The 25,962-nt window shown below is 33.5% G+C and overlaps 1 protein-coding gene across 2 annotated transcripts in view; it reads right to left on the reverse strand.

Moving 5' to 3' along the window:
* Window positions 1-25,962, reverse strand: part of PTPRK (protein tyrosine phosphatase receptor type K) — a 691,930-nt gene that overhangs the window by 30,618 nt on the left and 635,350 nt on the right. Inside the window, exons 14-20 of one of the 2 annotated variants that reach the window (XM_010593476.3) lie at window positions 24,352-24,490; window positions 15,631-15,791; window positions 9,117-9,301; window positions 7,307-7,394; window positions 6,474-6,550; window positions 3,385-3,421; window positions 1,991-2,088 (exon numbers count right to left, since the gene is read on the reverse strand). In XM_010593476.3, the coding sequence (XP_010591778.1) occupies window positions 1,991-2,088; window positions 3,385-3,421; window positions 6,474-6,550; window positions 7,307-7,394; window positions 9,117-9,301; window positions 15,631-15,791; window positions 24,352-24,490 (785 nt within the window). The remainder of the gene's footprint in view (window positions 1-1,990; window positions 2,089-3,384; window positions 3,422-6,473; window positions 6,551-7,306; window positions 7,395-9,116; window positions 9,302-15,630; window positions 15,792-24,351; window positions 24,491-25,962) is intronic. The other variant, XM_064290685.1, reaches the window with a different exon arrangement.

A 25,962-nucleotide genomic window follows, 5' to 3' on the forward strand; every position in this document is an offset into this window, starting at 1 on the left:
TGACCTTTGAAGCATTCAGTTTATCCCAGAAACTTCTTTGCTTTGGTCCAGTCCAGTTGAGCTGACCTTCCATGTATTGAGTATTGTCCTTCCATTCACCTAAAGTAGTTCTTATCTACTAACTAATCAGTAAATAACCCTCTCCCACTCTCCCTCCCTTCCCCCCCGTAACCACAAAAGTATGTGTTCTTCTCAGTTTATACTATTTCTCGAGATCTTATAATAGTGGTCTTATACAATATTTGTCCTTTTGCCTCTGACTGATTTCGCTCAGCATAATGCCTTCCAGGTTCCTCCATGTTATGAAATGTTTCACCGATTCGTCACTGTTCTTTACTGATGCGTAGTATTCCTTTGTGTGACTATACCTCAATTTATTTAACCATTCATCTGTTGATGGACACCTTGGTTGCTTCCAGCTTTTTGCTATTGTAAACAGAGCTGCAATAAACATGGGTGTGCATATATCTGTTTGTGTGAAGTCTCTTATTTCTCTAGGGTATATTCCGAGGAGTGGGATTTCTGGGTTGTATGGTAGTTCTATTTCTAACTTTTTAAGAAAATGCCAGATAGATTTCCAAAGTGGTTGTACCATTTTACATTCCCACCAGCAGTGTATAAGAGTTCCAGTCTCTCCGCAGCCTCTCCAACATTTATTATTTTGTGTTTTTTGGATTAATGCCAGCCTTGTCGGAGTGAGATGGAATCTCATGGTAGTTTTAATTTGCATTTCTCTAATGGCTAATGATCAAGAGCATTTTTCTCATGTATCTGTTAGCTGCCTGAATATCTTCTTTAGTGACGTGCGTGTTCATATCCTTTGCCCACTTCTTGATTGGGTTGTTTGTCTTTTTGTGGTTGAGTTTTAACAAAATCCTATAGATTTTAGAGATCAGGCGCTGATCAGAGATGTCATAGCTGAAAATTCTTTCCCAATCTGTAGGTGGTCTTTTTACTCTTTTGGTGAAGTCTTTAGATGAGCATAGGTGTTTGATTTTTAGTAGCTCCCAGTTATCTGGTTTCTCTTTGTCATTTTTGGTAAAGTTTTGTATTCTGTTTATGCCTTGTATTAGGGCTCCTAAGGTTGTCCCTATTTTTTTCTTCCATGATCTTTATCATTTTAGTCTTTATGTTTAGGTCTTTGATCCACTTGGAGTTAGTTTTTGTGCATGGTGTAAGGTATGGGTCCTGTTTCATTTTTTTGCAAATGAATATCCAGTTATGCCAGCACCACTTGTTAAAAAGACTATCTTTTCCCCAATTAACTGACACTGGGCCTTTGTCAAATATCAGCTGCTCCTATGTGAATGGATTTATGTCTGGGTTCTCAATTCATTTTTTTTTTCCCTCAATTCTGTTCCATTGGTCTATGTGCCTGTTGTTGTACCAGTACCAGGCTGTTTTGACTACTGTAGCTGTAGAATAGGTTCTAAAATCAGGTAGAGTGAGGCCTCCCACTTTCTTCTTCTTTTTCAGTAATGCTTTGCTTATCCAAGTCTTCTTTCCCTTCCATATGAAGTTGGTGATTTGTTTCTCCATCACATTAAAAAATGTCATTGGAATTTGGATTGGAAGTGCATTGTAAGTATAAATGGCTTTTGGTAGAATAGGCATTTTTACTATGTTAAGTCTTCCTATCCATGAGCAAGGTATGTTTTTCCACTTAAGTAGGTCCTTTTTAGTTTCTTGTAGTAGTACTTTGTAGTTTTCTTTGTATAGGTCTTTTACATCCTTGGTAAGATTTATTCCTAAGTATTTTATCTTCTTGGGGGCTACTGTGAATGGTATTGATTTGGTTAGAGATATCAAATAATTTTTAAGACACTGAAGGTCCACTTAGGAGCAGTGATTTGAAATATTATGCCTTGCCTATAAGCTTTTTTTTTTTTTTTAATTGAAGGATATTCTATTTTAAGTGTATTATGTTTTGCTATTCAACTTATTCTCATATTTTAGAAGAAGAACAACAAAAATCTTCTTATCCCCTTACCCGGCCAACCTCAACTAAATTTGTAACCATCACAATGCAGGCAGACTGTTCTTGCCAAATCATCCTCCAGAAATCATATACTGTTTCATGAACCGGACCTATGAAGAAATTAATTTGAATATTATGTTATTAGAGCAATTTTGTAGTTTGCAAGAAGCTTAGATAAAATAAAAAGCTAAATAAACCAAAACAAGAATAAGAGAATTAAAAGTCTAACACAAAATGTCTCTGCAAGTTCTTAAAATTAATTTTATATAGGAATTCACATAATAGATAAAAATTGTGGGCATATGCAAGGTTTCCCCCCTCTAATTTTCCTTCTCTAGTTCGTTTTGTTTGTTTTAGTTCTCAATTTAGAAGAAGCTGTCACTAGTTCGTAGGGTATTTATGCTTGTCACCAAGTTGCTTTAATGCATTTTCAAACACATGTGAAAAGGAGAACTTTTCATGCCACTATCAACCAAAGAGCATATAATCCCAATTAAATAAATGTACATTGTTTATAAACAGTCCGTGCTTAGGGGTTAATGAAGAAGGATTCTTACAGATAAGTACTCATCCTAATCTTGTCATTTCCAAACTGCGAAAGCATGTACTGGGCTATAGTCTATCTAGTACCTTAAAACTAGAATGTCATTCACCACGGTTGAGCTTTCTAAATTTAAAGAATGTACAATTTAATTCAATTACTCCCAGGGTATGTGCAAAACACTTAGAAAATGATCTCTGATAAAAGAGCAAACATAGCTTATATTTCACTTTCCTTTTCTATTAATAGATGTGCAGATTTTTCTTCAGATGGCCAGTGATCAATTTAGGAAACTTTTATTTCCTAATGTGCCAACTATAATAAGATTTCCTTACTTTCTACTTATTTTCCATGAAGAACGAACTTGACTAAGTTCCCTTTAGCTCTTTGTTTTGCCTCAGTCTTGGCTTGTCAAAAAATTGCTGTAAGACAGTACATCTCATTATAACAATATTGGTCTTGGGTACTGTTACATTCCAGGCTGTCAAACTGTACTGCAAAGAGACAGACACTTTACACAAGTGAGCCTTCTCTTCCTTTTCATCAGGGATAAGTAATTTCTCCGACCGGGTGACTAATGCTCTGAGACATCAGGATACCGGGAAACAAATCACACAACTACCAACAGCTTCTCTTTCACTTTTAATTTTAAAAAAAAAAAGGTCTTTAATTTGTTTTCCACAGGTAAAAAGACTTCCATTATACAAATGAATAAAGAGCAGTGTTATACGGAAGAGCTGATTTCTTTTTCAGCTAAATCAGATAAAAATGCAAAAAACAAACAAAAAACCCCAAAACTTATATGGATCCTTTGAAACAGCAAGTTTGTTTGTTTCATAACATTTTAAAAATGCAAAGCTTTTACCTTGGGTTGCAATATAGTGGCTTGGTCTCTGATAGCCCTATAATAGGAAACAAATTGGTTATTATTTTACATTAGAATAAGAAAGAAATGAATGAAGGCATAAAAAGATGAAGACAACCACCTGTTAAGATTAAGTTATAGTAAAAAGTCCAGAAATGAGTAGTGAACACATATAGTTCACTTCTCAAACCTAGGTTATCTGAAACGTAAACATAAAACAAAAATTAAATATTTAAAAGGCTCTGATTAGAATAAAAAAAAATATTTAAAAGGCTCTGATTAGAATACATACTGCATAATTGAGCATTGTTTGATACATAATAACCTTATAGATTTTGTTTGGTTTCACTGAAATGTTTATGCCTTCACGTGAATCTTTAGTTACTCATTCCTGACAAGACTGTGTTCAAAATTATTAATTCTCTTTTTATCATCCAAGGGTACAACACACTGCATTACAAATGGACAACGACATATTAGAACCTTCAAATAATAACAGAACATTCCAATGTTAAAGCTGGACAATGCATGAGTGCATGAAATCAAAGTTCTGCTGAGATTTTTTAGAGAATATTCCTGTTCTATAATCCGTTCAGGAATCTGCCAAAATTATTTTTTTGTGTGCTGATAATATTAATTTATACACACATAATTATACACACATATATAGGGAAAGAAGAGTTTTTTTTTTTTTTAAATGCCTCTTATCCTGAAAAAAAAAAATGTTTGGTACTTTTTTTAAGTGTGCCAAGAGCTCTGAATTGTTAAACATTTAATACTTTCTTCAGTAAAGAAATTGCTCCCATAAGGAATAATGTGTTAATTACACTTAATTGGTTTGAATTCCAACAGATCAGGAGTTGCAAAAAATGTCAATGATAGGATTAAGTTCTGAATTTGTTGTTTATTCACCAAAGGGCTTTAATAAAAACATTTGGCACAACTTGTCTACATTTTGGGGTTGTTGTTGTTACGTGTCATAGAGCCAATTTCAACTCCTAGTGACTGACTCCATGTGATGTCGTAGAACTTTCCCATGCAGTTTTCTTGGCTGTAATCTTTACCAAAGCAGATTGCTAGGTCTTCTTCCCACAGAGCACTGGGTGGGTTTGAACCTCCAACCATTCAGTTAGCAGCTGAGTGCTTAACCATTCGTGCCACCAGGGCTCCTTATATTTCAGGGTAAGCAACTCAATACACATTTAAATGCATATAAACTGAAATCTTCAAGCTAAAATTTATCATAGCTGAGCATTACACTCTTGCAAAATTTGGAAGTTTCTTATTTTTTACTACACCAATGTTACACAAGGTTTTATGGAAAATATTATTCTAAGCTTTAAGCATTTTATCTCTTGTTTTTCATGAAAATTTACCAATTGCAGAGTATGCCTTTTAAGTATAATAAAGTAACGTAAGATGACAAATGATGAAATTGTGTAGTAATCAGCCAAAATACACTGGGGTCTTAAAAGGAAGATTGGATAACAACACAGTTTCATTTAATTCTACCACATAACAGTATTATAACAAGACTCCAGTGTATACACCTTGGCAGAAAACCAAGGTTCAAATAAAGAGGGAAGAACAATTACAAATTTGTTAAACAACTATTGCTTTTTTAGTTCTAAAGGGTAGACTGTTAGCTTAATTTTTAAGGAGGAGATGTCTGATTAATTTAAAATATTGAATGAGATTGAGATTATGATTAGAAATTTAACCAAGATACTCATATCCTATACTTATTAAAATACATTAATTCAAATACATAAATAATTACAATTCACAAAATAACTGTAAAACAGAAATATAATAAATGTGATGAAAATTATTTCCTCTTTATGGAAATCAGAAAAAGTTGGGTTCTAAATTTCCTATCTTTTATGTACATAAACATATGCATATATGTTGCAACACTTGATAATTAATTGTTCTACCTTTTGACTTATAATTAACACATATTTTGAATTCAACAATTTTGTAGCACACCCAGATTTTAATTATAAAAAATAGCTAAAATTTAATGAGCATTTATTATGTGCTAGAGGCATTGTACTAATTGCTTAACACGCATTACTTCGTTTAATTCTCACAACAAAGTGATGAATTTGGTACTATTATCTTCCCTGCTATAAAGATGAAGAAACTGAGGCACAGAGAGATGAAGTAACATTCCCAAGATCTCTGCTGTGATTTGGAACCAGGTAGTATGATCAAAAAGCCTGTACTATCAACTAATATATTGCCTTCTTAAAAATACTTTATCTTTTATTTGATAATTAATTTTCATTAAATAAAGGATTTCCATGGAGGTAAGCTTGTAATCAAAATTTAGCAATGGAGTCTGATCAAAATAAACTATTTGATTTGTATGATTCGATATATATGTGTGGTATGAATACTTTACAAATGCAATTTAGTAATTATTTTGCCTAAGTAATTTATTACTTCACAAGCCAATACTACACACTACAAAATAATCTCCCTATCCATTTTTATCATAAGTCAAATATAAAGAGTAAAATTTCAGAAACACTAATACACATCATACTATCCAGCTTCTCACATATTGTTTGGGGGAGGGTAAGAATACAACCAGAAACAGAAATCATCAACAAAACGTGAATACATAATAAGTTGTCAAAAGCTAAAAAATGGTCCTGTTTTTTCTAAACATAGACAAGGAAAAGAGGTAAGATAGATCTTTACACATGTAAAAGAGTTACAAAAAAATGAACATAGATATATCGTATGAGGCTAATTAGGTGAAGCATGCAGAGGTGACTAGTAGTAAGCATTAGTAATAACTGTAATTAAGACTAGTTATAGTACATGTTTACAATAGGGTGTTGTTATTTACATATAGTGGTACTTACATCCCTGTACAGCCAAATCTACAGCCCAAACCAAAGTCAGGTGTGAAAGAAAGCACAACAACGTCAGTAAGTACTAGGACGTAGAACAAGGAAAAGTGTACAGTTTGTTCTTTATTTTAAAAAGCTAGCAATTACTTTATAGGCAATAACACGCAAAAAGATTCACATAGATAAGCCAACAAATTGGGACAACTGAACTGTAAAAATACTTACATCTATGTAGTTGGCATTAATGTAATCTGAAGAAGGATCATCCTCAACAGGTTGCAAAATTACTCTGGAGTGATCATCTAAAATTTTTAAATAACAAAATATCAGCTATTAACTGTCCACCCTGTTCTGAGAGAATGGCATAGTGTACACTGGCAGAGATTTAAAATAATAGCCTATCTATAAGACTGTGAATAGCTCCCTAAACATCATATTTATAAGATATTTTAAAAATAATTTGAATTGTGAGTAGAGTGGTTTAAGTCAATCAGCAGCGAGTTACAAGTTAAACTATCACTTCCCTTAAGCTCCTGCTGTATCTGATGAAAACTCCCTTATGTTTGCCAGGTTTAGATCTTAAAGACTTAATCAGGAGGAAGTTCCCAAGGGTAATCAACAGGGAACAACTGAAGTTCAGACACTGGCTCCCTGTGATGCATAAAGGTCTGTGGCAAGAATAACACTTTCTCCTTGAATATGTTTGGTGGGAGTGTTATAGTAATTTAGATAAGATCTTTCTTTTTCACTATCCTGCTATTCTCAGCTGTTTTAAACAGCCCCATACATTTTCACTGGGTACACATTTATTTATGTACAAACATGAAATCAAACAGCATGTTATCACCACAAGGTGAAGAGTCCGAGTCAATTTAATTAATGAGGATGATGACAATTTCAGAGTCACTGCCAGTAGCCAATACTGTTTTAATATTAAACAGATAACTTTATAAGTAGATGTAACACCCTCTGGGAATCTCCTAACATTTTAAATCATATAAGGAGGAGTTGGAACTCACCCTTTATCTTTTTACACACAATATTTACTTTCAACTTACATGCTATAATGTTTCCATATCGGTTTTTTGCTCTATTTTGGTCTTTTTTAGCTACATCCCAAGATGCTGACTGTCCTTCAAAGAAGCTCTAAAAAAAAAAAGAATTAACAAGAAGACTGAATTTAATTCCTTTTTTTTGAATCAGGTTAATCTGTTCTGAAGACCAAAATAGTAACAGCCACTTTCTCAGGGAGGAAAGAAGTCCTGCAGTAGTAAACAAGTTTCATTCTCTGACCTCAAAGTTTGTTTGTTGGATTCATACTTGTTCATCTTGGTATTGGATTTTGTTCAAATTAAGGACAAGAAATAACTTTAGAGAAAAAAAAAAGGACCTTGAAAGTATTTCAAATTTAAGATCTCCAGAACTTTATATGAGGGAGGTAGAGAAAGCATCGTTCATTTCCAACAGTACTGAATATATCAAAAACTTCAAAAATACTTTTAGTATCTTTCAAATGTGCTTACCTTATAGCACTTATGACAAAAAAATAAAACCTCACATTTTAGTTTCTTTGAAAACCATGAAAAGGACAGAGTTTCTACAACAAGAGACCAAACGAAAATTAGAGTCACCATCTCCAAAATCTCGGAACAGATGAAGTTGTTGATTGGTTTAATTACTATATACAGCAATTAAAAATGTGGGTAGAGATGTCTTTTTTTCAGAAAATCTTAAGCTTTGCTCAACACAGGAAACGGGGTCTTCAAAGAGCCAACGGTCTTTGAAGTGAGGCACACAGGAATACACACGAAACGAAGAAAAAGAACTCGCTCTGGCAGAATATTCTAATTCCTTACACTTATTGCTACCACAGCATAGTGTTTCCAATATATATATGAAATCAACTTTCAAAATTCAAAGATAATTTCAGTCACTTCCAAACTAAGGTACACGATTCATTTGTAAACTGGTCTGTTAAAAAAGATACTTCATGAAGTTGTATTTTGGAAGGTCTTTCAAAGCAAAGTATTGCTTGAATTCTTTCATTTTAAATGTGTGTGTGTGTGTGTGTGTGTGTGTGTGTGTGTGTGTGTGTGTGTGTGTGGTGGGAGTCCTGGGGATGAGATGGGGGGTGATGGAGCTTCCTCAAGGTCCCAGACTTATATTTCTCAGTAAGCGAAAAGTCACAAAGAAACCTTTTCCTATTTGCAATATTATGTTTATTGGGATGTCCAGATTAAATCACTTCCTTTGCAGTTTCAATCCCGGTACTTTGGTTTCAAGAGGAAGGAAAAATACAACTGGAAGAAGAATTTCCCACATCCTTCTTTTGGCTTCTTAATGTTGTTTACTGGATTTGCGGTACTCTGTTTTTCTTTCAAGCCACCCTCAACCAACAATCACAAAACTAAACTAGGGAGTGGCAAGTAGTACTTTTGGAGCACAAAGCTTGCTCTCCTTTCTCAATCAAAGGGTCAACAAGCAAAGAGGCAGAGAAGCTATTCAAATGATAGAATCTCTAATGGTACAATGGGATTCAAGGTATCTTGCTATAAATTTTTGAGTGGGGAAAATATAAGATCTAAAGTGTATTTAAGAACACAGCGAAATAAAATGTGGAATAAAACATTTTTTAATTCTTATAATGAATTTAAACCCAGATAAATCCATGGGAAATGCCCTTTTAATTCCTTCCTCCCTCCCCCTCAGCCTGCTAACAGACACACACTGGATTGTATACTCATCAACACAGGATTAAAGGGCCTACAGAGCATTCCATTCCTTGTTATGTTAAAGGACGACAAAAATGGCAAATTCCACTAGTATCCTGGTTAAAAATAAAATTTTATAAAGTATTGAAACTTTTACCTCATACTCCTCTTTGAACCCATAGCTATCTGATGTCTTCATGAGATTAATGTGCTGCAGCAAGTCGGCTACCCTGATGGCTGGGTGCAGCTGTCCTGTCTGGTAAGGGGATTCTGTCCCCTCACAGAGGTAGCGAGGCACATCTAGAAGACGACTGGACTCTGCTGTAGCACTGTGGTTCTCATCTGCCATTTTTCAGATTTGAGAAGATTAAAAAGAAAACAAAGTTATCTTGTTTAATATGTATCCATGCAAAGAAGAGTTTAAGCCCTTAAGATCTTTCTGATAACAGGAAGAAGAGAATGAAATACTAGATAGGATAGGCTCAGGGCAGCATCTCCATAGAGATAAAGCCTCAGCCTTTTACCTCAGCTCTAGGTTTGAGGTTAAGAGTATATGACATGTGTATCAGCAAGAAAACAAATGCTATGAGAGGCAAGGGGACATCTGATCCACTTAAAAAAGTTATAAGCGGGCGATTTTTCTGAGTTCTTACTTTTTCTTGCATCTGAAGTCAGAGCAGTGTAGAGTGGGACCATGTGGTCAAGTTGTCAGCTGAAGAGGTATTTTCATTATTGATTAAATTGAATAAGCTCCTTCCCACCCATACCTGAACCTCCCTCAGGGACCCCGACCTAAGCAAGTCATGTCCACAGAGCTACTCTTCTTGCCTTCTTGCCTTGTGGCCTACCACCCAGGGCTTCTTACCAAAATACACTCCAGACTGGGAAACATGGCATTCTACAGATCACCCCAGTGTGTCTGCTGGCCAGGTTACATGTGTATTTATACTCAATCTCCACTCCCATGGTTAATTATTAGTAGTGTTGTTGTTGTTGTCTTTACTACTAATATATTTTGACTCTTCCATATTTGTGTGAGTGAGACTAGGGTATGCCTCTGGGATAAAACACGTGGGTACCTCCGCTGGAATTCTTTCCTGCTCATCCAGGCAGGGTTACAAAGCTTCTGCTTCATATTCCCATAGTTTCCTGTTCTCATATATGTTCTTCACGTGCCCTGTGTTCTAATCATTTATTATCTTTTTTCTTCACTAAACTCTAAACTCTTTAGGACATAGACAAAGCAATATATTTTCTTTGTATTCCCAGTGCCTGCATAGCAGTCAATTTTAATTTTAATAAACTAAAATCAATTGAGTCCCCACCACCCGCATTTAAGTGTAGCCCCATCACAATTGCGTTATGAATAAAATGAAAACAAAACAAAAAAAACCTTTTTAGTCTTTTTCTGTCATGAGAAGGAAGAAAAGAACAAGAACATTTTTACCTATGAAGAATAAATATTATTTTAATGACCATAGTACTCATCATTACAATGAGAAGCATGCTTGTATTTTTCACATTTAAACTTACCACTTTAAAGAAAAAACAAAACAAAACAAATGTTTAAGGGGTGTTATTCTGAAAAGCATTACACTGCCATACTCATTAACAGAAGAGAAAGTGCACCCTTAGGGGAGCTTTTGTTTTAAATGATAATGCATACTGTAGAAAATGATATTTAATTAACAGTTAAACATATCTCAAGTGCTGGTACATTTGCCTGTTCTATCACCAACTCTACAAATAGGATATGGCAAAAAATGAATTGTTGTCCCCATGATAAACATTTTTTCTTCCTGGAGAAGGGGAAAAAAAAAAAAAAAAAAGAACCCCACAATCAGATTTCATGTCTCTGATTTAGCTTGATTGCATTTATCTTTACATCTTTTATTAGAATGAATGCATTTTTTTTTTCGCAATCACTCCCCATAATATCACACTGAATCAAAAATCTCCTGGTGGATTCTATTGTGACCTAATCACCCAACTGAAATCAAACCCTTTACTCAGGTTCTGCCCACTGCTTTACACATAAACATTTTGCTAGCAAAACATGATTCATGAGAGCTCCTTCTTCTTCCTGTGAGGTCACTCTCAATTGATCTATCTTTGTTAAAGTATTACAATCAACAGATCAACATAAAGAATGTATACATCTCCTCAGTAAAATTAAATTCAGAAGCCACTGATGTGGGCACTATCACAATATATACAGCTTAGGATGAGAAGTAAAGAGAATAGATAATTTCAGGGAGACAAAATGTAATCACCCAAGCTGGGATGGGCTCTCTGGATGAGCCCCAGAGCTCACTGGGTCTCTTGGAGCAGCAGAATATTTACAATTGTAAAAATCTCAGTGAGAAAGGCAGAAATTACCCATATTCCGAATCTTACACATGATGGTGTCCCAGTATGGAATAGACAGTGCCTTTTGTTTTGCTTAAGCTTTAATATGGTGTACAATGAGCAGTAAGGTCTTTAGAAAAATCACATATGAATTATTAATCTCAATACATTTTCACCTCATTAAACCACCTAATAATGTGACTAGTGGTGAGGGTACATGTATTAATCGCTACCTTTATTACACATTTAAGAATAATAATTTCAAATATTTCCTTGATTGAAAGGTTTTCTAAGAGTTCTTTGCAATACACTTACCAGTTATAGGGACTTTAACCCAATGAAGCAGTAAAACAAAAAAACAAAAACAAAAACATGAATCAATAAAAAAAAATTTTCTAAGCCCTTTTAAAATCATTAAGTAGATATTAATATTCAGCAATATTTGAAGCAATTTCAAAAATTGCTTCATAAATACAAAATCAATTGGATGCAGAACAACTGCAAACACCACAATTCTGAGAATGATGAGAGTACAACACACTTCTACATCTAATATGATTAATGAGAGATTTAGCTTTTAAAGAATGAATGACAATATTGAAAAAAATATCGATAAGCTTGACTTTCAAAATGAAATAAAATGCATGATTGTGCTGCAAATAGATTTTGACTCCATTGTGTTAACTTTAGCCATCTTTAAACATACATGTTCCTTTCCACATGGAAAATTATTATAATAATCTTTTAAGCTCTACAGTTTGTTAGACTCTTTCATATACATTATCTCATTTTCTTTTTGAAACCCCTGTGAAATAAGTCTGGTGGAGGTTATTATACTCTGTTTTACAGATGAGGAAGCAAGACATAAGATATTTTTATGAGTTCGTATGTGAGTCCAGAGAGGGACTGAAACTTGGACCCAATACTACATGATCTTTTCTAGAGAATATTACTGTAATGAAAAATTTACATTTAGGCAGCTAATTATTTTCCTATGAGTTTCTTAATATTTTAATTAAATTTTATTCCCCAGTTATTAATTTAAGGCTGACAAAATCCCACAGCGCTCAATAGAAGATGACGTTTTCAGAGGCATTTGACACCTCCCCAATATTCTGGGTTCCTGGTTCTACCTACATGATCATGCCACCCCTCGAGACAAGCCCTCCCGTTCACTTTCCTGCCATTATTAGTGTCGACATCAAAGGGAGAATATGGTCTGAGATAGAGAACATTGACTTTCAGATTCTTTTAGAATACATATCCTTTACATCAATTGTACAATTTAAATTTTATGTAATTATTTTAGTGAAGAGAGAGGTGTTATTAGTTGTATCATTCTTATTTAGTTGAATTAGTTGTTTTATTCCAAAATATGTTCATAAGGTAATTGAATTTTGAGTAGATGGATAATAAACATATGTGGATAAAATGTAAAGTTCTATGTTCATGAGTAATATTAAATATACATAACAAATGTGAGAAATACAAATTTTTAAAATTGGTTTAGGTGACAATTTCCATGTTCTCTGACTAAAAGTTGAACACTAGAAATACTGTGGTAAAACTTACATGGATTTTCATATATTTAAGCAAGCTGGTCATGGATCATTGGTGTATAAGTAATCGAGGAATAGGGTACAAATAAAAATGAAACCTATTCCATTCTCAAATATACAGTTAGATTAATAAATTAATGTAATTTTACATCTGAGAAGGCCTTAACCATCACTAGTAAAATCAGTTGTCTTAGATGTTATATAGAGGTAAACCAAATGGCTTGTTCTAAATTTCTTAAAAGAAACATTGCTTATATTATGTAAGGTTCAGAGAGGATATAAAACCTCATACCAAGGTTCTGGCAAGTTTACCTGCATTTAATCAAGACAAAAACTAAAACAAATGCACACATTCCTAATGTTCACTAGTAAATATATTCTTTGTCATAAATTAAGAGAATTTAGAAAATTTCTTTCCATCAGGCAGGCTTCTTTTTCTTCTTCTTTTTTTTTTTTTTAATTTAAGCAGCATTGCCCCCAGGGACTTGATATATTTGGGTTCATTCTACTAGCTTGGGAATATAAACATCAGTCATACATTAAGGACCTTTATACTTTTACTCCAAATCTATCAGAACTAAGATTTAAAGAATGGGTTTCTTTAAACAGCATACCCTTTGTAATCTGAAATCTACCTGCGCTGATAGAGTTGACCTCAGTTGTTTTCTCTGATAAAGGCATGACTGTCTATTTTCAAAAATTAAGTTGCTTCCTGCACTGTAAATAATTATTGTGTTGACAAAGCTATAACCATGCAAGGAGGAGTGATCCATGCAAGAATAGATGATAAAGAATTAGGGCCTCACCTAACACAGCAGTCGGCACAAGTGGATCATTGGGCACTGCAGGAAAACAAAGCTCATGAAGGAATATATTGCCCTAAAGTTGTGTTTTAAACACTTTTTTTTTTTCTTTAAAATAGATTTTTCTAGTCTTAAAAAATATAATCATTAAACTTTCTTTGATTACTGTAACCTGCAAAGTAAATTTTTTTAGCTTTGGTTACCTTAAGACACAGGGAAAGGTGCATCTATGATTATACTTCAGTAAACTTCTCAACTTAAAAGCCAGAAAAGTCAATTTTACATTATTAAGGTTATAAAATTAAAAGGAAAAAATACATTTTGGATATAGTAAAAATAAGGTACTTAGAGAAATAATTATATCATATTCGTTCCAAACAAAAGTTTTTCATTTAGTTGTGGGAAACAGACATAATCCTTTCTGTAAAATCATAAGTGGATATTTACAGTTACAGCACTAATTTCAAACTTCCTAAAAAAAATTTTTTTTTAATAAGGTACTAAGACAGGCAATAGATAGAGAACCTTGAGGAAGAGGAATGCTTTCAATCCTTTAATTGATCTGATATTAAACTACATGGTTAGACAGATGGCACATCTATATTTTCAGCAAAAATTACTTTCAATAATAATAGTATTTTGTGTTCTTCTCTATCATTTACCTTATAGTGACATAAAAATAAGATAGACCAGAAAGGCTCTATCACGATTAAAACTGAATTGTGAAATGACTCACACAATAGTTCTAATTACTAATTTGGTGTAGATATATACCGGGGAAATGATGGGCTACATTCAGAGCCAATAATTACTGAAGTTTCACCAAGGGCCAATAATTACTGAAGTTTCATCAAACTGAATATTTGAGAAAAATCTTCCTTCCCCGAAAAGGCATAAACACACATAACTTACAAATATTTTTGTTCTCCACCTTAACACTAAAAATCTTTATAAGCTGTAGAGAAAATAATATTTCTATTGCTTATTTCTTTCCTTATACATGTGTCTTTCAAAGTGGGGTAAGCATACCTCTGGGATCTGTGGCAGAGTGCCCCTGTCTACACAAGGCCATGGGAGTAACATGATTTGCCCTCCTCAAGCATCATTTTTACTTGAGGATTTGAACCAACAAAGTTAGGTAATTTAACTTGTAAGTAACTTAAACACAGGTACTGTATAACAGAAAACAAAATTCATAGAAATTTTGAAGATGAAATGGTAATATTGACTGTAGGACAATTATTCAAATCTTGTGCCATTAGATAGAACTTCAGTGGAAACATTTTAAAATCTCTGCCTTTGTAGATTAGTATTTGAAATTTTTAATATAGATGGATGGATGGATGAATGGATGGATGAACGGATGGATGAACGGATAGATGGATGGATTTGACCAGCCCCTGCCAATCCACCAATTCATTTATATGTTTGAACTACACACCAGATACTTACGAGCATGTATATTAATTTTCCCCTAATTAACTTTTTATTATTAAAATTTCCAGGAGTCCATAGTAGAGTTTTTAATGGACTAATTTTATCTATGCCAATAATGCTCAGAAATAATTACTATGCCTCTTGCTGCAAAAGAAACTTAATTTTATATAGAGGAAAATGCAAATGACAAAATTATAAATTACAACCAGAGATAACTTCATGCAGGCAGTTGAGTATTTTAACTTAAAAGGATGACATGATTCAATCTAAGCAGTAGATGTTTGAACTATCTCTTATGGTACAGTAATAAAATCAACATAGTTTGAAGTTAAACTAAATCAGTACTGAAAATGAGTCTTTTTTAAATTCCATAATATTCTATATCTCTTTTTCTCTGTTTCAACCCTCTTCTTCCCTCTCTCTTTTTTACCCTTTCTCACAATTGAAAAGGTAATATGTAAAAGTCAAAGGAGACTTAATGAACTTGAGGAATTACTTGTTAAAATTTTAACGTGGAACTTACATCTTGGACTAAAGTTGTGTTGGTCCATGAAGGTGATGGAAAGAGGATCTTCTGCGTGCAGGGTGCTCTGATCAGCATAACTTCGATCCATTGCGCTCACCATGTGAGTCATCTCCTGCCGGGTGTTCCCCATAGCATCTTTTCGTTTTTTAGCAAGTTTGCTGCCAAGGCAAGATGCAAAATGAAAACCTTAGTGTGAGCTTTTAAGGAGAGTTGACTCCAGCAGTAAGTAGCTCAGGACAGCCCAAGGATAAGGCTGCGGTTGATAAGGATGTGGTTTAGAAACACGAAGAGCTAGCCATAATTTCAGGAATTAAAGTTGACATTCAAACAATTACATTTTTTTGGTTGCAATAAAACTATTATATTTGTGGTATGTCTATTTCAAAATTCAAGCTGTCAGCCCAAGCCTCTCATCATTTCCTGTACGTCATTCTGTTGTTAAAATGAATATATCAGAAAATTTAACTTTATTTTATGAAAGCCATAAATAAATACTTCCCTTGTACAGTAGCTCAGGAAAATTTAAGCTAAAACTAAGTTTTGGTTTTCCTCTTGGGTAATTAATTCTTTTGATCAACTTTAAGAAGCTCCTCTTGAGAATAATATGTTTCATGCTTGTTTTACTGTTATCACCCAAGTGAAATACACAAATATTCTATACTTCATTATGTGTGCTATTATTATACTTATAACATTAATGGAAAACTAATCTGAAGACTGTCAGAATCAACCACAATTATACATAATACAAATACACAGGAATATGTGGGATTAAATGACATACTGTGTAAGAAAAGTACTTTGAAAAATAGTTTTAAAAATGCTCTGTAAAGATACCATAGGATTTATCATCACCTTGGGATTACAGACATGGGCAAATCCCCCAAAATATGTTTTGGAATTGCACTACAGAATGCCTCATAAATGCAGCACAGCAAATGACTCATGGGATTTGGAAAGTAGCGAAGCTCGAATTTTGAGCTACTTCACACTGACGTCTTTATCTTGCATATGAAGGATATAAAACATATTCTGGTTATTTGTGAATGTTCCACATAAAACATGCAATGAAAAAAATTCATTAAAGGTATAAAAACTCAGAACCCGGTGCTGTCGAGTCGATTCTGACTCATAGCGGCCCTTTAGGACAGAGTAGAACTGCCCCATAGAGTTTCCAAGGAGAGCCTGGTGGATTCAAACTGCTGACCCTTTGATTAGCAGCCGTAGCACTTAACCACTATGCCACCAGGTTTTCCCCATTAAAGGTATATAACACTTAAATCACTTTAACAATGTAATTTATACATGGTATAAATAAAGACACTCAAAAAGCCTGTACAAAGCAGATTATGTTTCCAAGTTTATGGCAGCAGTTTATAATGCCTTGGAAATATTCTTCAGTTGTTTTAAGGAAGCTAACTCTCAGTTAGATTATAAATGAGGACATTCTCTTCTGATCCTCACTAGTATCTAGATAGGAGTAAATGTACTATAAATATTTTTAAAAGGATCAATGAATAGATTGAGTTTATGTCCAAAGTCTTTTTCCATTAAAAAATAAATACAGCAATTTGAAAGCTGCTCCTGCATAAGATGATTTTCCTCTGAGGATGACAGTGCCTAATATCTGTTGCTATACACCCAACACACTTAATACACTGACACAACCGACCTGAGGCCTAGAATAAGATAAAAAAAAAAAAAAAAAACAGTCCCAGCTAAAATTTGGAGGTAGAAATGGCCTCAATTTTTCCAGAAAATAATAATGAAAAAAAAAAGTTAGTATTAGTAATCATAAAAAGGAAACAATGACAAAAAACATAACAAGAACTACTAGCACCACTACCACCACCATGACTACCACTACCACTACAGCATCACAACCACTACGGCCGCCACCATCATTTATGAGCAATATTTGTGATGTTCAGTAGAAGTACTATTATATCTCTTTTTTTCTAGGCTAGGGTTACAAATCGTTTACATACTGCTAGGTTTCAGGCAGGTAATTTGAATGAGTGATGCTGCCAGTGGCAAGACACCATATGGAAGTGTGGAGACTGTGAAGAACTGGACAACAGTTCAGGAGGCAGTTTGCCTAAGTGACTATTGGCAACTAATCTCAGTTTTGAGCTTTTAACTTTTAAAAATTTTTAAAAAGATATTATGAATCTGAATGTTTATATTAAACTCCTTGATCCACCCCTTCCCCAACTAGTTATTTTTTGGGAACACTGAATGGGCCATGCTAAACATCAGCAGGTCATATTTAGCCTATAGGTTTCCACTTTCTGCTAAGCCTTCATATAGGATGTTTGTTCTTTGACCCAAAACATTTTTTACGTCTAATATCTGGCTAACTTCCATCCATTCTGTCTCAAAGGATACTTTATCAGAGAGGCATTATCTAACTGATCCCAAAAACATCCGTCTCAGGTTAGGTTTCCCTGGTAAGTGTTATTATAATACCATGTTCTCTCCCTATAATAACAATCATCACATATCATTGCAATTATCCTTTTAATTACCTGTTTTCCCTGCTGTGTGTTCAATGAAGGAAAGAACCATCTCTGTCTGTACATCCCTGGGACTTAGAACAGTGCCTGGTATGCAGCAGACACTCAATAAATACTTGTTGAATGGGTGGATTAAGCCTGTTAAATGCTTGGCACATTTCATCTTGTGACTTACATCAACGCCCTGAAAAAGTCATAAGGGCTCTAATTGTATAAATGAAGTCACTGAGGCTCAGAGGAGTTAAATAACTTGCCCAAGGTTACTTATTTAATTCACAGAGAAGGATGAGCTGGTTTCAAGCCTAAGCTCTTACACTATACCTTCTTGTTCACAGTTTTTTTATTGTTGCAATACAAAATACTATAAAACCCGCTGCCATCGAGTCAGTTCTGACTCATAGCACCCCATAGGTTTTCCAAGGCTGTAAATCTCTACGGAAGCAGACTACCTTATCTTTCTCTGGCAGAGTCCCTGGTGGTTTACGAACTGTTGACCCTTCGGGTAGCAGTCGATCATTTTAACCACTGCGCCACCAGGGCTCGGCACCTACTTACTCGAGAACTTAAACGTCAGTTGTTTTAATTTGAAAAGAATATAAACACAGCACAAACATTTTGTCATTTTTTAAGTTTAAAACAGCAAAATAATAGTTTAAAAAATAACTTCCAACCTTGGTTTCTTGGGCAAGAAGAATGAATTTATTCCTCAAAAATTTCGAGAGAGAGAACTGGATAAAAATAACATGTACTTGAAATTCGGTTTCAAAATAACGTTGTAATTTTGAAGATGGGCAGTTCACAGCAAGTAGAAAAGGCAAGTTTAAACTTTGAGACCTTACTTTAAAACATGAATAAATTGGATGTATTTCATCACTGAGGAATCGTAAGTTATGGGTTTGTCAAATGCACGACAGCTAAAAATTTTCCTAGCAATGAAGGACTTTTATTTTTCAGATTCAGAAATGCTTATTAGCTGACATGTTACGAGGGAATATAACCTCTGTTGAGACCTGTTGGCCATGCATTATCAGCTTGGTTCTTATACCTTAATCCTCACAACAGCCCTGTGAGGTAGGCTTTCATTCAGGTTATTACAAAACAAACACAAATTAACATCAGAGTTAACTGTTTTGATCAAGAATTGACAGTTACCACAACGTCAAAGAATATTAGCTCATAGATTGCATCTGGTTTTCTTTTAAGTTCCACTCTAATTTATTTCTACTTTTATAAAAAGAAATCTCCAATTCAGATTAGCTTCATGAAATACGTTCAAGTAGCCTTTCAAACCATACCTCTGTAAAGCTTTTTTCCCTGCTAACGAAGTCCTAAGTATTACAATAACATTTTCATAACCAGCTCTCTAGTCTAACATACTGCAATGTCATCCATCCACCAGAAATGCAATCCCATTCTAATATTACAGACACATTGATGGTTAATGGTAAGCTTATTGAGAGTCTCATAATTAAATACTTATTGATCCCCTGTATATCTGATGCTTTAATCCCCTGAGCAACCAGTTTATATAATCTGCACTTCGGGACAGTTAGGCATTTCATTTGCAACTGCTTGAATTTGACAGATGTGCAAATGGCTTCCATTATCAAAGCAACCAACAGTGTAAACTTCCGCAGGTGGATGTATAGGATGGACTATAAAGGGGAAAAGTGATCCGCAATTGTATGAAAAAAAAAGCAAAAACCCATTGCTGTTGAGTCGATTAACTCATAACGACCCTATAGGACACAGCACAACTGCCCCATACGGTTTCCTGGTGGATTCAAACACTGACCTTTTGGTTAAGCAGCTGTAGCTCTTAATCAATACACCACCAGGGTTTCCACTGTATGAAATAGTACAGTTAACTACCTCTGGCTTCATCAAAAGTGACTTAACAAGGATATTATGAGTCATCACAATAAGCTAGGAGCACTGTTAGTTTGTACTTGCTTGTTTTAACAGATTTTATGAAGCCAAATATTTATAATATTTAAACTGTTGGCAGAATTATCAGTCATTGAGAGTCTTACCAAAAAAGTTAGCTTATCTGGTGGTATAAATACTGTGGTACATATTTCCCAAACATACTTAATCTCAATTCTTAAACCTTGAAAGTTGGTAGATCAAATATTAGTCAAAGTCCAAGAATGTTTTGTTGTAACGTTCCTTTTGACTGGATGAATAACTACCCTGGCATCCAAGGTGGTATACTGAAGATGACTCAAGAAATAGAGTAGACAATCCTCTCCATCCTTATCCAAACTATCATTCCATACCAAAGTCCAGCATGAGCCCACAGCCTCCGGAAGAGAAAAGCAGATATGTGACACCAATCTGTGTGCCTGTGCATGTAGATGGGAGGACCTTTTGGCCTTGGTGTTATAAAACCATTGTCCTGTTTAAGTCATAATAAACAAACTCAATTTTTTTTCTCTAGAAAGAATTTTTATTTATGTATTGCTGCAACATTATGATTTTATCCATTTGTTTTTATAGGAGCATACTGATTGCCTTGATGGCCCAGACCAAGGATGTTCTGAAGTTTAACCCATTCTGGATTCCTGGAAATGTGGAGAGAGATGTTATCGTTTGCAGACCTGACCTAGTTTACATCCTGAAAATATTCTGAATGTTTTTCTATCAGCATATCACTGTGCTCATTTGGCCAAAAATAGTCGAGTGACCTGGAAGATAGGGATGAGTTACAGCCACTATCTCTACCAGAGACGTGAAGTCTCATATTCCTAGGATAAGGTACAAGTTGGACAAGAGTAAAATAAATGATGATTTTGGCTGTAGACTAAAGCTAATAATGAAAAAGTATAAATAAAAATTAAAAGTAGCTGAACATACAGAAATACAATATCCCTTTTTAAAAAGGATTAGTAAAATGAGTAATGGATAAACTTTATAGTTTTCGAGTTGAGAAAAATGTATTTTTTGAAATGTCACCAAAATTGCCAACATTCTCTGTTATCATTGTTGTTTTTTGAAAAGGGATACTGCACCTTTAACACATGTAAAGTCGCACATCACCCATATTCTACTTACAGGTAGTAGGAGTAAGAATAGTAGCTCCTCCTGGCAAGCAAATCACAGACAGTGGAAAAAGAGAAGCAATGGTGAATGAAAAGCGTGACTCTGTCACATCCAATAAAGCAGAAAAATGTGAGTTAAAAAATAAAATAAAATAAAATTCATGTTTCTTTGGTTTGCATTTCAATTTGCTCATGCACTGGTTAGATTTCTTTTGCCATGCAATTAAACAGATATGCAATAGAAAAATAAAATTTTAAATACATAGTTGGGGGAAAAAATAACATGCTGACATGTTTTCTTGCCAAATAATTGAAAAATTAAATAAATTGTGTTTTTTGACATGCAATTAAGCATAATATCATCCATTACCATCTAAATGTCATGACAAATGGAATAGCTGTGTATAGAACTTGTACACTAATTTCCTTTAGACATAAAATATAAAGATTTATTAGGTTAATATATAAAATATGCAGAATGACACCCAACTTTCTATTAAGAAGTTATTATATCTTAATGGTACACAGGTATATACATATGTTATATGAATATACATATGCACCATACATTATATATACACAAAGAGATTTCTACAGTAAATGTATGTGATCACAGTACCAAACACATTTACTGTTTTGAAACATAATTTCAAATCCTGGTGTTTGGAAATATTAATGTGTTCATGCTGCGCATATAAAATATAATACATAACCAATGAAGAAATGGCATACATTTGGAAATAAACAGCAATTAAATAAAAATAAATGACATTGTGTTTTGAAAGATGAGATATCCCTTTTCTTAGCCTAAAAACTTACTTTATATATACCCTCAGCTGTAAAATTGTACTAAATTGGACTCCAAACCATTTCTTTACAAAACAACCAGAAAGACACGGAACCTTTTTCAACATGAAAAAATATGTCTATGTGTATTATTTCCAATGAGGATAGAGAAAATTAACAGTTTCCCATAAAGGTATAGATAGGAGGCCAATATAATTTGCTTTCCCATTCTTTTCATTATAGATGCATGGATTAAAAGGGAAGCTACAATATATACTAAAACTGTTTAGCTGAACTTGATAATATGCAATCTCATCATACTATTTATGCTTTTCTATGTGGATAATAAACATAATTGTGATTAAATCATACAAGACACAAGTGTGATTCATACTACATATGAGCAAAAATCATTACAGTGTCGTTTAAGTAAGAAGTTCAGGTAATTTCGATATTATATATCGAAGGTAACATATCTAAATATGGAACTTTGTCTATCTACCTATAAAATCTGTAAGACTGTAACTTTTCCTAGCAGTAGAAGTGCTGGTGAGGAAGAGAAGCAAAAGCTCTAGCATACTTTTTATGAGAAGAAAATTAAAACACAATTATAAAAAAATTATCAAACAGTAACCATTTCAACAGAGGCTCATTTATCAAACTACTTTAAAATATAAACCAGAAAAAGAAGAGTTTGTTGCATTATGCAATTTTAGAGAGCTATTAGAGAATTTGTTCCCTCTCCCAACTAAAAAAAAAAAAAAAAAAATCCTGCCTAGTGACTGTTTCATTGTACTTTAAGAAATTCTAATTTCCATTTTTTTTTTTGTATTACTTAAACAGAGGGCCGTATATAAAGAGGGCTATTGGTACCAAATTAAGGGTTTCAAAAAAGTAGCGAATGAACTAAACCAATAAGCTTAACCCAGCTCTAACTCAGGACATAATCAGAAGCCACTTTCATGCTTGCATATCCAATCTGAAGTGACTGGAATAATTTTAATTGTGAAGCAATGTTTAGTTAACTCTGTAAACATTTTCGTTAACTGTTCAAAAATAAATTTAAACTAAATAGACACATAAGATCTGAATGTTGTAGTTGATGTTTCTAATGATCTTTATTGACAAATTTCTATTACTAAACTGCTTAAATTTTCTTGCCTCACATATGATGTATTTTCCAACCACAGAGGTAGACAACAGCAAAAAGAGAAAGCACTATTGGGAAAAGCACGTATGTAGCTAAGTTAACACAAAACACTATAATGCATACCTAATGTTTCTAATGCAGATGTATCTTCTCCAACATATATATCTCCAGGGGATAATTGTAAAGAGGCAATACATTAATATAAACTCGGATTCAATTGTTAAAACATTGTACTATGAGTCTTATCTATAATGTTAATGTTTTATTTTGAGTATAAAATAATAATAATCATCTCAATAAACAACTATAGGATTTAATGTAATGTAAGCAATATTAATTATTATATCATTCAATATAATTCATAAATTACAATCACTTCTATATACAAAGCTGTTTCAGGACCATACTCTGTGTGTAAAGTTAAAAAAAAAAAGGCCAAATTATCCAAAGTACATGATTGGAAGGATTAGAGAGTTTTATTATTTTCCAAGACCGTACCTATAGATTATTATATTATATTATATTATATATAATGGGTAAAAATTCAAATTATAAAAAAATGTATACTTTGAAATATTTTTCAACAGGAGTATACCTTAATCTTAAGAATAGAGTTCACTTTAAATTCCAATAAATCTTAACATCTTCATATAACTCCAGAAGATGGCGATATTGGTTGTTAGAGTATGAAAGACTAATGTTCAACTTAAAAAACAAAACAAAACCAAAAACTTTACTTTTAAATGCTAGATATTTTAGCCAGGGAATGTAATATACAACTTCACCAAGAATATTTATATGGTTTTGTATCTTATTTGGAGCCAAGATTTAGAAAAATACAGAATAAGAGTACAAAAGAAGTCATAAACTATAGTCCAAGTATCACACTAAGTGTATGCTTTGACATTTTTAATAAACACCACTTCAGATATTTGATATTTAACATCTCAAGTATGTCTGCATTTGAGAAATTTGAATTCTTACATCAAATTAAAAAATTAACTTGACTAAAGGAATATGCATATATCCAAAATTGAATGGCAAATAACCAACAAGAATTTTTTTTTTTATCATGAGAAATAGACTCAGACACTAGCAACACTGTTAAAATTCAGTGCTTTTTCTTGTTATTTCCTCTAACTTAAAAAAATCTCAAGAAGAAAAGGTATTTTTAAACTATTGACATAAATGGCAGTAAGTAGGACAGGACAATATCAGGTCTTACCTCTTTTTCACAATTAATATGACAACCAGGAGTAGAACGATGAACACTAAAATTCCAGCACTAATTCCTGCTATTTTCACCACTCTGTCTGTCTGCTTGGCTGGATCTGGAATCACTTCAGGTTCTTCTGTTGCTGCTGCTAAATGAATTAAAAAAATAAGTTACTGAAAGTAGCTAATTATCACAAAAAGTCAAAAATTACTACAGAAAGGCAACTTATTTAATTGATTAAAAATAATCCAAAAAATATAAATACCGAAGCATGCTAAAGTACGGCATGAGAGATTTAAGGCAAAGCTTTGTTAGCACAAAAAGTAAAAACAAAAAGCCAGAAAAAACTACCAAAGCTAATGGTGAGCTATTAGTCTCCAAATGTCCTTAAAAGTCATAAATAAAGTTTTCTAGCAAATAGTCCATTGGAAAGAGACAGGGTCAGATTTAGAGATTTGTTTATCAGTTCATTCAGCAAACACCTCAACTCTAAAAACGAGATGCTTTAAAGAATGTATAGAACACTTGTATAGGACCCAAGGAGTGAGGTTAAATAAATACCTAGTCTAACTTCTACAGGTGTGAGCTTATGGTTTGATATATAAGATTCAAGATGAATAGGTGGTTTAACAGAAGAAAACGATAAGAAAAGCATAACAGACACATGAAGGAATATTTCACATTCTCTTACCAAATAAAATCCAGATAATAAACTTGGGAAACACAACTTTGATATGAGGTTTTTTTGGAAAACTCTTTGTATCCTCTCACTTCCTTTCTTTTCCCAACTTACTCATCCCCAATATACACGTACAATTAAAATTATAAACTTTAATCCATTTACAAACTCCTGTAATCCTCAGAAGACATCTTCCTTTTACTTCATTTACCTATAACACTGTCAAGTATTATTATCTACATTTTAGGTATAAAAACCTGAGGCTTAGAGAGATAAGGAAATACTATAAATTTGCTAAAGGGCTACAAAGAATCTAATACGCCTTCTATCTCCTAAAGCAGCATTTCTCAATGTTCTAGATCTGCAGCCCCTGCCACTAAGAATCTTTGTGTGACAAGAGCCCAGGTGATTCTCCGGATTGGCACGTTTGGGAAACTGCCTTAAAGTACCCATCATAGCTCTTGGATTTGGAGTCGAGAGCTGTTGACCAAACAGACACATAAATGAATCTCGAAATCTAACCTCATCTTTTTCCAATAGACAATTTGCTAACTCCCTCGAAAAATTATTTATTCTTCCACATTTCAATTCCTTCTCCTTTAGCTTTTCTCTTTAGGCTTTTCCCCAAGTTCTAGACACTTAAATATCTATTCCAGTTTTCCCGCCAGCCACAGTTTTCCCCAAAAGAAAACAATGTTGTTAACGTTTAATGATTCTAAGTTAAGAAATTTAAAAAAAGAACCAATAGATCTAACATCAATATCATTTCATAAAAGAAATGGTAGTTCCATCGGTAGGAAAGACACAGTTTGAAAAAAGTGGTAGCAAGGACACTGTTAACTTTGTAAGAAAGAATTCACTATATTGTCCTAACTTGTCTTATTCCAATTGGATAGGATAAAACTTTCCCATGGGTCAGCATTTCGGTAACCATCATTCTT

This window comes from Loxodonta africana, chromosome 1 (assembly GCF_030014295.1).
Source record: "Loxodonta africana isolate mLoxAfr1 chromosome 1, mLoxAfr1.hap2, whole genome shotgun sequence".
In the NCBI taxonomy this organism is placed as follows: domain Eukaryota; kingdom Metazoa; phylum Chordata; class Mammalia; order Proboscidea; family Elephantidae; genus Loxodonta; species Loxodonta africana.